The following is a 12523-nucleotide window of genomic DNA, read 5'->3' as shown; positions in this document are numbered from 1 at the left end:
TCACGGCACCCTTTAAGACCAGGCAAAGATTTCTATTATCTCCAGTGCCCACTCACAGAGCTACATGCAGAAATTCCAATGCACAGCTGGAAGGCCGAAAGGAGTCCCACAAACTATGCTGAGAAACACAACCCCTCAGCAAGATTCTGGACGTCAGCACATCAAGCCATTTAAGACCTGTGGAATGGTCCCTGAGCCACTGGGTAACGAAGGTTGTGAAAAGAGATGCTGAAGGATGCAAGGGTGCTTAAGCTACTTCCTGCCAGAGGTTACCCCGGGATTTAGCTGCAGGTACCTTGTAGTGAGAAGCCACATAGAGGGCCATGAGCCGCTGCAGGAAAACTTCAGAGGCCTTGTGGTAGCAAAACAGGGTATCTCGGTTCACATAGTAGCTGGTCTGGAGTTAAGCAACCAAACTGAACCAAACAGAACACTAAACAAACACACTGGAAGACATACAGATTCCCCTCATCTGGGGTAGGAGCCCTGTGTCCCCACCAGACGCACTGCAGAAAGAAGAGAAAGAAAATCAAGCGTGACAGAGAGGGCTCCATGTGCTCACTGTGGCACATGTGCCATAGGTTCGCCATCATGGTTCTATGCACTTATTTCTGAGACAGGGTCTATGTCCCCCAAGCTGCCCATAAATTCCCGGGGCTCCAGAAACTCTTCTGCCTCATCTTTGTCATTCAGCGAAGAGACTACGGCCACGTGCCACCATGTCCAGCGAGAATATTCAAGTGGTACCTTTCCCTAGAGAAAGGTCCTATGAGACAAAGCAGTGAGAGCTTCTTCATTTCTGTACACCCATCGCTTTCACAGGGTCAGGGAGAGCCAGAGGATACAGCTCACAGGCTTCAGGCAAGGGGCAGCCCGAGATGATCCGGGTAATGTTGAGGCAATCCAGGCACAGCAAGTCGGTCAGCCACTTCTCCACAGCATCCCCAGGGGCGTATCTGATTGACTCCTGGAGGGAAACCTCGTGTAGTGTTCTCGCTGTTCCCAAGAAACAACTGTTAATATGCATCCCTTAACACAGCAAGAAAGAAGGCTCTGCTTTATCATCTTCCCATGGTGCACAGACACAAGCTGCACAAGAATTTAATCTGGATGCTTTCACATTGTTCTTGGTGGGTATTTCCACTCGCCACGACACCAACCCCACAGTGATGCCACTAAATCAATGCAAAAGTACCCTGAGACAGGGACACAGAAGGGCCCAGCCACCAGAAAGCACAAGTCAAGTTCCCTACTGTCACTGAACTGTTCTCTCTCAGAAAACTACTTCACCACCTGGGGACTCAGCCTTTCTGTCTGACAGCAGGAAAGGTTAGAGCTACCCTTGAGGTATCAGAGGTAGCAGGGGTCTCTGGGTACCTGATGCCAGTCTGGCTGTCATCGTGGTCTTGTTCTCGGCAGTGGTGCTGACCTGGCTCTGGGCACTCTGCTGACGGAGCTGTTGAATTAGCTTCAGGGACAGTGACCGGCCAGTGCCCTCGTAGCTAGGAGAGAAACAAAGGCAATCAGGCATGAATTTCCCAAACACTTGCTGGATGGAAAATCTGCTCTTCTTGGAGATCCCAGCATAGCACATGCACAGCAAAGGAGAAGGTGACCTGGAGTTTGGTTGGGAGCCACTCATGGCTGGCTCAAGTCCTGGAATCCACTCAGCACCTCTGGGTCAGAAACTCAATCTTTAAGCCTCCATCTCTAAATGGGATTATTGCACCTTTCTTACCAGACTGGGCATGAATCAAAAAATAAAATAAAATAAAATAAAAAGAGCTGCAAAGATGATCTAAGAAGACTACAGCACAGTGAACCTTGACCAAAGTTAAACAGCTAACAGAAAAGAACTGAGAACATTTCCCATCGGGGAAATCACAATAAAAGAAATTCACCAAGTGACTCTTTGCATGACGACTTTTAACTTAAAAGGTGGTAGAATACAGCTAACTAAAATCTTGAGTTAAAAAAAAAACTAGGACTTCTGGGAGAACATGGCGGATAGATAACACCAGGTATGGAGGCTCTCTGAGATAGCCAGCTTAGAATCCAGGAATAGTGTGGCGTGGGGAGTCCTAAGCAGGGGGAGATACATCCTGCCGACCCAGGAACGAACTAAGCTGAGAAAAACCAACTGGAAATGCAATCCCAGTGCTACGACTTGAACACCGCACCTCTGGAAACCACGGTTTGAATTTCCTGCCACCGCTGCTGCACCTGAATCATCACAGCAGAAATAGAGACGCGAAAGCTCTGAGAGCGGGAATCCGCGAACCGAATTGAGAGCAATAGGCAATTCTTTAAGATAGCAAAAGGCATTATGGTAACCATTGTTGATCACTTTGTATTCTGTTTTTACATTATGTCCATCCTTTTGATTTGACTGACTCTGTTTTGTTATGTCACATTTGGTTTTATTCTCTTCAAAAAAAAAAAGTAATAAGAACTATGGAAGTAATAAAACCCAAAATGTGTAATTGTCATTGTAAAAAAGAGAGGAAAAAAAAGTGCTCTAAAGGATATAACTGCATGTATATTTAAGCGTATAAGATAGATAACCATATTACTGAGTTTTTGTTGGATCATTGAACAGAACTGTTTGCAGTCTCACTGTTTGAAAGTCCACTTTATATGCTTTAATTTTGTAACTTGAACAACTGTTTCTAAAATGACAATATGTCGTCTATTAACTGACATTTCCTATTGTTTATTTTTTTTTAAATTCTGTATAACTTGTATCCTTTTTCTTTTCTTTTTTCTTTTTTTTTTTTTTTTCTTTTTCTCCTTAAATAAAAAAAAAAAAACAAAAAAAAACAAAAAAAACAATCATTTATATGCTGGTCACTATACCAGTTCTCAGTTTTGAGCATTTCCTCCTTGTCTTTAGTCACAAGCATATGAGACCTTCACCAGATATTACCATTTTAATTCTTAGTACTACATTGTTTCAGAGCAGTCAGTGTATTTAAAGTAGTCACTAGTATATTGCACTTACTCAAATACTAATGTAACAAATGATCAAAAAGCTAGAATTTCAAAGTGTTTTGTTCCCCTTCCACACCCCACATAAAGTTCTTCCAAAGGAATTTCATTTACTATTTTTGGAGGATGGGGTGGTAGGGGGACCGTGATGAATATTTTTAAGTAACACAACTTAGAAGTCTTTCATACATCAAAGGATCCTTATAGCTTTTATCTAGATGTCCCCCCAAAGCCTCATGCACTCACAGGAGGGACTTTTTCACTGCTGGCTGGATTTAGAATGTGTGGTGCTGGGACTAAAGGTGTGTGATTACTAAACCAGCCCACGGATTGATTTGGCACCGGCCTTAAGCTAAGAAGCCTAGACACTAAGCACTAGATACTAAGAAGCCTAGACATATAGAAGGGGCAGAAAGCAACTGCTGTGGTACCTTGTGGCCCTTTGCCTTCTGCCTGCTGTGAACTGTTTCTCTTCTGTGATGCCTGTCTGCCATCTACCCTGCCTTGGAGCCGGCTAACTATGAACTGAAACCTCTACACACTGAGCTAAATAAACCTTTCTTCCTCTGACGCTGGCTGTCGAGTATTTTGTCACAGTAATGAGAAAGAGTAAGAGTATTAGCAAGAAAGTGGAAAACATCCACAATGAGAGGAAATTTTTGAAAATCACGTATCACATAAGGAAGGAACTTGTATCTAGAATATATAAACAAAATTTACAACTCAACGACAATCAGAAAAACAAGCAGAGAGTGCTCAACAGCATTAGTTATCTGGGAAAAGCAAAGGAAAGCCATGGGATAGCACTTCGCACCTACTGGAAAAGGTGGTCATCAAGACATAGCATGGATTGGCAAGGAGGCAGGGCAATCAGAATCCTCCAACAGCAGCGTGCCCCCCTCCATCTGCAGGGCACACATTCTAAGGTGCTCCACAGATGCTGAAGCCACACCTAGTGTATACACCATGTTTTTGTTTACCTTATAAATTAAGCACAGTAAGAGAAGCAACAAAATTGTAACAGTATGCTCTAATAAGTTTCTTGAAACTGACACATTATTTCTGTAACTTTCCATTAATGTATTTGGGCTGCAGCTGATCACAGGTAACTGAAACTGAGAAAAGGAACACTCGAAAGAAGGTGAACTACTGCAAACTCCTCATTCATAGAACTTAAAATGGTGCATGGAAGTCTCTCAGAGCTTCCTATATAGTTATGCACTGTTACCACTTAACCCAATAAATCCACACCTTTATATTCACAAGAGCTGAAAATAAGTACACACATAAGCCTGTATAAAAAGAAGCATTCTTCATAATGGCCAAAAGGTAGAAATAACCCATATCCTACCAAAAGATGAATGAAAAACCAGTACGTCAGTACAATGGAAATCACCTGGCCACACAAAGGAAAGAAATGCAGGTCGGGCGGGCGGACCTTGGTGGTGCTGTAGTAAGTGAAAGAAGCCAACCATAAAAGACCATGTTTTGTATAATGCTATGCATATGAAATGTGCAAAACAGGTGGATCTAGAGATAGAAGACTGGCAGCTTCCTAGGGCTGGGACTATGGACAACTTGGAGGATGACAAAACATATAGGGATTCTTTCAGGGGTGTTAAGAACATTCTAGAATTAACTGTGATAAGTGTGGTCGCACAATTCTGCATGTACTAAAAATGACTGAATGACCCAGCCTGTGCTTCTGAGTTTTTCTAATTTTCCCACAGCAAATTTGAGCTAAACGTCTCACATTTTTCAAAAAGCTATCATGCCATTATAAACCTGCTTTCTTATACTAACTAGTTACTTTACATTTTCACATAATTCTAATGTATACAACATGAGTACTGCTATCCATGTGCTTCTTGAAACTTGATTACATCTACAGATAGGAGACAAGTATCCTGTGGGTTCTGCTGGGAGTGGACAGTGTTTTGTTTGTCAGAAGTGGTGGCTGCTTTTGCCTTTCTTCAGCGTGCTAACTGAACCCAGGGCCCTATGCATGCTAGGAAAGCATCATACTCTGGGGCTACCCGCTCAGCACTGCGTCCCCAACTCTTCAGCCTTACACTGCCCGTTTAATTTCAGACCCACAGTGCGTGGCAGCTAAGAAGACAGCTGCTGCCTGAGAACCCTTCCTAAGCAATGAAGCGTCCTTGAAGACTCAGTTTGACAGGCCGAGCACACACTGCCCACGTGCCACTGATCTGCAAGAATCTGCGACAGGAGTAAGGACTCCGACCCAGCGGTCTTACCCATTGATGGTGGACGCCATGAAAACCAGGTAGGGCCCAAGGAGGCTCTTCACCAGAGGGAGAGGGATGGCAGCGGCTTCGTCAATCACAACAAGTTCAGCCTGGCCCAGCTTCACGGCATCCGCGGGATGTATGTACTGCAGGGAAGAACACTCAGGTGAGGAGCATGGCTGCCTAAAGCCACATCTGTGACTCGTAAGGCACTGTCCTCGGGTCTCTCCGTTCTGTGTGTTCTCTCATAGCCTCCACTCTGCTTCTGGCTAGCAGGGCAAGCACAGAATGGGCTTGGAGTCAGACACAAACATCAGTGCTAAAAATCAATGCCACCACTGAGTGTGGGACCCTGCACAGGTCATTTAGCCTCACAGGGCCCCAGTTCCTCTTCTGTACAACAGCAAAGCGCCCCACCCAATGCTCTGCTTATGATGTTGGCAGGTGGGGGCTGCCTTTTCTTTCCTGCTCCCATGTCATCTCAGGTGTGTCCCCAGCCTCAGATTAGGGAAACCAGCTCGGCTTAACTCCGTGATAGCCCTCCAGTCTCAAATGCTGTGTTCCCTGGCCTAAAGCCACGCATTACCCCAGCACTGGGGGGGGGGTCCCCCATATTCTCTTAATGCACACATATCCGCTTGTCTTAATGTACACAAGCAACCCCTCAAGTTATTTCAGGGCTTCCTGACATCTTAAAAGTGATTCTAAAAAGGCCAGGAAGAAATCTAAAAGAGAGAAAACATGAATAGCCAATTAACAGAATCAAAGTTAATTGAACCATGAATAATCAGTGAAACACTAAATACAAGGAGATCCCATTTCACAGGCAAACTGCTGTAGGGCACCCAGCACTGAAGATTCAGGGAAACAAAAACTCAAGAGGACTGCCAGTATGAAGCAACACAGACAGCTTAGAAAGAGAAGCACAAAAATCCAACAAAGCTGGAAAACCCAACAACCCCGTTTCTAGAAACAAAAGTTCTCTTTTATTCATGAGGTGTTTAAAAATGAAATCATCCAGACATATATGCTTTCACCTGAGCAAATTTTAAAAACAGATTTGCAAAGAAAAAGAGGGGGGAGCTGACGGAGGGTTAGTGTGTTACTATTTATGGACAACAGTGATACAACTGACAGGAAGCCTCAAGTTCAGAGTCAGGAGCAACCTACAGGGAATGACAGAGGGCAGGGAGGGATACGAGACTTCAACTGCATCTGTGAGGTTTTCCTTCTCTCAAACAAAACCATAAATGACTTCTAAACATGAAACACAGCAAACACATACGTCCACATCTCTTAAACTGAGTGCCAGGCGTCTGAGCACTGCTGGCCCCTGAACTTTCCTTCGAGAAGCAAGTGTGTCATCACGAATCACGCTGCCGGCTTTGAAGCTGACAGGTCAGAGGGCTGCAGCTCTGCTCACTGCCTGAGGGTAGGGGAAGCTGCCCCAGCTGTAAGGACTAGCCGTCCTCCTGGGGACAGGCCTCGGAGGAGCGTAAATAGAGCCTCATGAAGCCAGGTCACCTCCTCCGCGTGTTTAGTCTGGTAACGAGAAGACTGGTAATGTGAGAGGATACCTGACTACAAATTCACAGGGAACAAGGGCAGAGCCAGAGAACTGCGGGGAAATGTTTTCCTTCTTTCATTTGTGGATCTTTCTTGAGTTTTAACAGGTCTCTCTGTCTCACAGCCGGCAGCCCAGCCCCCATTCCTGCGTGGACCAACATCAGTCTTTTCTCCTTTCAGCTGAGGAAATCGGACAAGAGCGAGAAGACGTGAAGAATGAGACTACAAAGGGACCCAGTTTAAAGAAAAAAATTAAGATCCTTAAGGTAAAAGGCACAGCCACTTGTTTATTCCCCGCATTCTTTGATAAAGGGTACACCCGTGACAGGCGGAGAGTTCAAGGACATGCTGCCAAGTTCCCCTGGCTCACTTCCCGCCCAATCCAACTCCAAGACCAATCACTGAGCCCACTCCAGTAAGAGCCTGTTTGTCTCGGTCACTTCCAGAAACCTGTCACATGATGCCTCTGAAGAGATTTAACAAAACTGCAACCTTTGGACAAGTGCAGAATACTTGGGCTTAGAGTTCTGGAGATTTATGGAGCTTCCAGGGAAAATGCTATTTCAAAAGGAAAATAGGCCACTGGCTAACCCACAAACACTCAGAGCACATTTTGCAAAGTTCTTTTTTTCTTTTAAATGCAGAGGTTATTGTTGTAGTTACAGATGCACCATTTCAAAACCTGTGATGACTAAGAAAAATTAGAACTGATGTAGGAGCGATTTTTTTTTTGCTCACTGGCAGACTCCAAACCCAGTAATTCCATACTTAAGAGATAAAACTACTGTTTCAGTCAAGACTACATACATTTGTTTCACTTTCTTTCAGAAAACCAAAAATGTGGAACAGTGTTCTCATATACCATCACCGTGGTCTGAAGAACACAGAATTAGAATCTAGGGTACAAAGAGGAAACCGGGCCAGAGACACACAGCAGGACACTGAAGCCCAGCGCCAGGGCAGAGAACATGCCTCACCTGAATGGTCTGCCTGTGCTCCCGGAAGACATTCACTCTGATCACTGCCTTATTAAACTCCGGGTTTAGAGACTGAATAATCTCATAATCCAGGTGCTCCTGGTGGGGAAAATGGCAAGCCGATGACAAGCTTTAGAAGCCCTGTATTAATAAGCATTCCAAAGACCAGCTGGATTTAACCCAGCACTAAAAAACCAAAAGAAATTCTAATTCCCTACCTGATACTCCAGAGCATCAAATCCTTTAAATACAAATTCAAACAGAGTGTGGAGGTTATCGGGGCTTGGGGAGGTAACAAAAATATTGGAGTACCTATAGGATAAGAGAAAAGGGGACAGTTAAGAAATTAGAACATGTTAAAGAAACCTAGTAAAATATAGTTTTCCTTCCAAAACAAGGATAACAATAACCAAGTGTCATGAGCCAGTCCCAGCATTTAACTACCAATATCTGCGACAGCTCAGTGCTGGAAGGTACTTGCAGGGACAACAGAGGCAGCACACTGCCCCCTGTGCAGTGTCCTGACCAGAGGAACAGCCTCCCACTTGTCAGGAATGTACTGAGGTTTCCAGCTGTCCAGTAGAAACCCTCAGTGCTCAACCAGTCTTCAGGCCAAGCCTTTGGGCACCTCCAGGACCCTTGCTAGGTGCAAAGGATACTTGAGACTAAGGGCATGAGTTCAGCTGGGGCAGCAGAAGGGACAGGGGCTAGGAATCATGAGCTGTGTTCAAGCCCCAGCTCTGCCAGCAGTGATCGCAGGGGAATCTTGGGTAAGTCACCAGCAGTCCCTGGCCTCAGTTTATCTACCTGTAACATGGCCAAAGAGCTGAAAGGAGAACCAAGGAAAGGTAACGCACACAGGAAAACACAGCAAATTCTAGCCTGCTGTATGTCTGCAAAGCTGGAGGGTGCACTCACTAGGCAGCTGCCTAAATCTCTGGCCCAGAGGCAAAAAACAAAGTAATGGCACATCTGAAAGCAGCTCCTAGGGAAGGCACAAGATCTCCTATTGAAGAAGATCACTGAGGTTGCAGAGTCAGCAACGCTGCTCATACACATCCTCATGCGTTTTCATATTTCTTACCCCATTTCTTTGCTTCTACATTTATTCAACAATAAACAGTGAATATAAAGCCACGGGGTCTGTGTGCACACACACACGCTGCACCCATGGGTGCCTGAGGGAACCAGTGCTGCTGTTCCCAGGTAGGCACCAAGACCTAGAGAAATGTCAGTGAACTGGCTCACAATGAGGAACCTGAGGACAGTTCTGCTGGTCTCTTAACCCCAAATCCTGCCCGCTCGCTTCTCAGAGCCCAGAGTTCTTAAAAATGGGAAACAAACCAGGCATGCTCAGGAGGCTGCATGGCAGGACTGCTATGAGTTTGAACTCAACCTGTGCTACACAGTAAAAGGCCAGCCTGAACTACATCGCAAGACCCTGTCTCAAAGAAATAAAGGTGGGAAATCGGAGCCCGTTACCCAAATGCCACTGCCCCAGCAATAGCCAATCCCATGGCTGCAGACTTTCCCCGTCCTCGGGCAGCAGTGAGTGCAACGGTACTCCTCAGGGTCTTCTCTGAGATCCCCTCGATGAATTTCAAGACAGCTTTGGCCTGTGCAGAGAGAAACGTATCAATTAACCAGCCCAGCAACTTACTAAGACCACTGGACAGGTCAGGCTGGCGCCAAGGGGAACAAACAGAAGCCATCCTCACGGGCCAGAAAGTACCACTCACATCAGGGCTTCTGCTTCCTTGGACATCACTCATCTCAGTGCCAACACCTTAAGTTTTATCAACGGGACATCAGAGCGCTCAGAACATCTCCCCTCCAGAGCCCTTTCCCACACACCAGACGCGGTGCATACATCCGTCTCATACATCCGTCTCCTGTACAGCTGTGTCGCACGACACACAACTGCAACTTAAACCTCACCCCCCATGCACCCAGCTCCATACCTCCCCTCTTCCCCGCCTCAGGTAAGGGTCCACTGTCCAGATCACAAGTGCCCTCAATTTTCTCCTCCATTCCTGTTTCATCACAAACCCTAGGGGTGACACCTTCAAAACAGAGTCCTCCCCACTTTCCTCCACCTCTGCTCACAGCCACCATCCTGTCCTGCCACCACTATGGTGTAACAGCAGCTGCTTAACCGGCCTCCCTGCTTCCACTCGAATCCTCACAGCCTGTTATCTGCTCGGTTGTCAGAGGATCCTGTTATAAGCAAGCCTGGGTATGCTTTAGGCACTGAGCCAAGACCACACATACAACCCTCAGGTGCAACTCCCAGAGCCCTTCCAGGGCAGCCCCTCTACTGTCTCCACCCCTTTCCCATGCCTCTGCCTGGTGGCCTCACTGCTGCCCCAGGAGCACCTGAGAGCTGCAGTCCGCCTCGATTGCCACACCCGCTGATCCTTCTGCTGAAATAGCTGGTGATTACAGTTCCAGAAGGAAAAGGGAAGCAGCCTGGAGGGACTCAGTGCTGTGTGAGCAGTGTCACCATGGCTGTTTTCCAGCAGGAGCCCTGTGGCACTCATGAGCTCACCAGAACCCAAACATGGCTGGCAGCTTGAAAGCCTCTGGGCCTTGCAGCCAGGTTAGCAATCACCAGTCCAGACAGCACCGAGCTGGCCGCCTTGGCAGGCCCAGAATATAGCTGAGCAGCTCCCGCCAGCCTGCTATCCATGTCCATGGCCCAGGGTCATAGCAGCAGGGCCCTCCCTGGAAGGGGCTCAGGAACACAGGGCTGCAAGCTCTCCTCTTGCACTTACATAAGCCAGCTCTAAGCAAAAAACGTGTACGTCACCACAGCATAATGAACTGAGGAACAGGCATATCACCCTTACATGGAAAAAACAGGAAGGCGTTTCCCCTTTAGGTATAATCCAGCCATCTCTCTGAACTGGCTCCCCTTGCAAGCAGAGAGATCTTCTGGCCTTGATGCACTCTGACTTTGCTGCCATTGCTTCCTGCATGCTGTCTCACCCTTGTGTTGTCCCCCACACTTGCCCAGGCTGGTGACCTGCTGCACCCACACTCACCTGGTCCAGAGTCTTGCAGCAGTCCACCAACACGCCCACAGGCTGGGTGTCCTGCAAGCTCTCTTTCAACTCCTGCAGCTCCAGAGAGGATGGACTAAGATTCTCATCCTGCCACAGAGAAGAGGTTTGCCATGGTCACAGGCGTTCCCTAGGAAGTCCCAGCCCACCTCAGATCCCTGGCCTTGGACCCACTCTCACCGGAGCCTGGGGAGGGAGGGCCTCGATGCTGGCCGCATGGGAGGAGACGGGCAGGATGTTGAGCTGGTCATCGATGACAAGACACTTCTTACAAGATGCCAGAGACAGGATAAACCTGAGGGAATACCTCTACAGTGAGTTGTCAGGCAGGGCAGGCAGTGTCTGCACAAGAGTGCAGAAGGAAAGGGGCTCTTCTTCAGGACCATCATTTAGCCTATGTGTCTCTAAGAAAACTGGAGCAAGCCAGGACCAGCCTAAGGTCCGAGAGATGACAGCCTCTTCCAAGGCACCTGAACCATCTTCAGATAGCAGTCAGGAAAAGCTCTCCAGCACACCACTGCCACTGCTCTGTGGGCTCCCCAGCCTCAAGAACTCTTCAGCATGAAGGGGATTAACTGTAAACCTAAGCTACAGATGGTTACCGGTCACACAGGGAATCTTACACAGAATCACAAATGAGTTTACCTTCTGTCACAAAAAAGGGAAAAAGCAAGAGAAACAAGGGGAGAAGAAAAGTTTCCTGAAGGAACACAACCAAAGTTCTTGCATCTAGAGAAACATCAACTGGCTACGCCACAATTTAAACACCCACCCCACAGTGCAAGGAAAGGGCCTGTCCACGTCCACAGCGGTGGTTCAGTCCGCAGCACACAGCTGCTCCTCCTGCCCTCCTCATTCTGCAAGCCGAAGTATCACGTGCTGTTAAAGTCAGAAAGGCCCCTGGGTTCTCTAAAGCTAAGGTTTCTAAACCTCAGCACCACTGACACTTTGGACCAGGTAATTCTTTTTAGCAGCTCTCCTGGCTTCTATGTGCTCAGCTACTAGCTGCCTCCCCAAGCACCTCTAAAAGTCACAACACCCAAACTGTCTCCCAACATCACCAAGCATCCCAATCACAAAAGCACTCTGGTTCACCGTGAGAACCCCAGATACAGCCTCAGGTTCCCAGGAGGTTTCCCAGGCTGCTAACTGGTGATCCCTTAAAAAGGACTCTGCAGTGAAATAAAGTTAGTAAATAATCTGTTAAACAGATGTCAGCTGCTGAAAACTTGTCAGAGACAACAACAGGCTAATGGGACTCTTCATAAAAGACAAGCAGTGTCAGCATCTCCCAAGCACATCTGTCCTATCAACCCTCTCTTCACAGGTCCCTCTTGAAGGAGCAGTATGCTGGGAAAACCTCTGAGGGAACAGTAACCCCGGGTACTCAGCCCTTATGAATAAGCTAAAAGCCAGGAAAGGGCAGGGACTTAGCAAAGGGCACCAGTGAGTTTCACAGCTGGCTGCTGTCAAGAGCCTCACCCTCTGGGAGCCTGCAGGACCTCCCCTACTACAAAGGTAAAGGTTTTAGCTGGGTCTAAGATAAAAAAATCTCACTACAGCTCAGCAAAGAGGGTAAGGAATGAGAAATGGCCAACAGAGGTACCTCTCATTAAATCTTCCCACCACATCCTGATGGGCCTCAGTCCTGTATCTGGAATGCACGTCCTAAGAAAACAAG

General features: G+C 47.1%; 1 protein-coding gene across 4 annotated transcripts in view; it reads right to left on the bottom strand.

Annotated features, from left to right (window-relative positions):
• Nucleotides 1-12523, bottom strand: part of Nat10 (N-acetyltransferase 10) — a 37284-nt gene that overhangs the window by 11462 nt on the left and 13299 nt on the right. For all 4 annotated transcript variants that reach the window (XM_003463841.5, XM_005000970.4, XM_013145961.3 and 1 more), the window contains 10 exons: nt 12449-12510; nt 11023-11137; nt 10825-10932; nt 9263-9396; nt 7999-8092; nt 7781-7879; nt 5247-5383; nt 1378-1502; nt 846-996; nt 296-392 (listed from right to left, as the gene is read on the bottom strand). In XM_003463841.5, the coding sequence (XP_003463889.2) occupies nt 296-392; nt 846-996; nt 1378-1502; nt 5247-5383; nt 7781-7879; nt 7999-8092; nt 9263-9396; nt 10825-10932; nt 11023-11137; nt 12449-12510 (1122 nt within the window). The remainder of the gene's footprint in view (nt 1-295; nt 393-845; nt 997-1377; nt 1503-5246; nt 5384-7780; nt 7880-7998; nt 8093-9262; nt 9397-10824; nt 10933-11022; nt 11138-12448; nt 12511-12523) is intronic.

The sequence above is a fragment of the Cavia porcellus genome, unplaced genomic scaffold (assembly GCF_034190915.1).
Source record: "Cavia porcellus strain 051 isolate PalLab524CR breed Dunkin Hartley unplaced genomic scaffold, mCavPor4.1 scaffold_17, whole genome shotgun sequence".
Taxonomy (NCBI): domain Eukaryota; kingdom Metazoa; phylum Chordata; class Mammalia; order Rodentia; family Caviidae; genus Cavia; species Cavia porcellus.
This window is presented reverse-complemented; position numbering and strand designations above follow the sequence as displayed.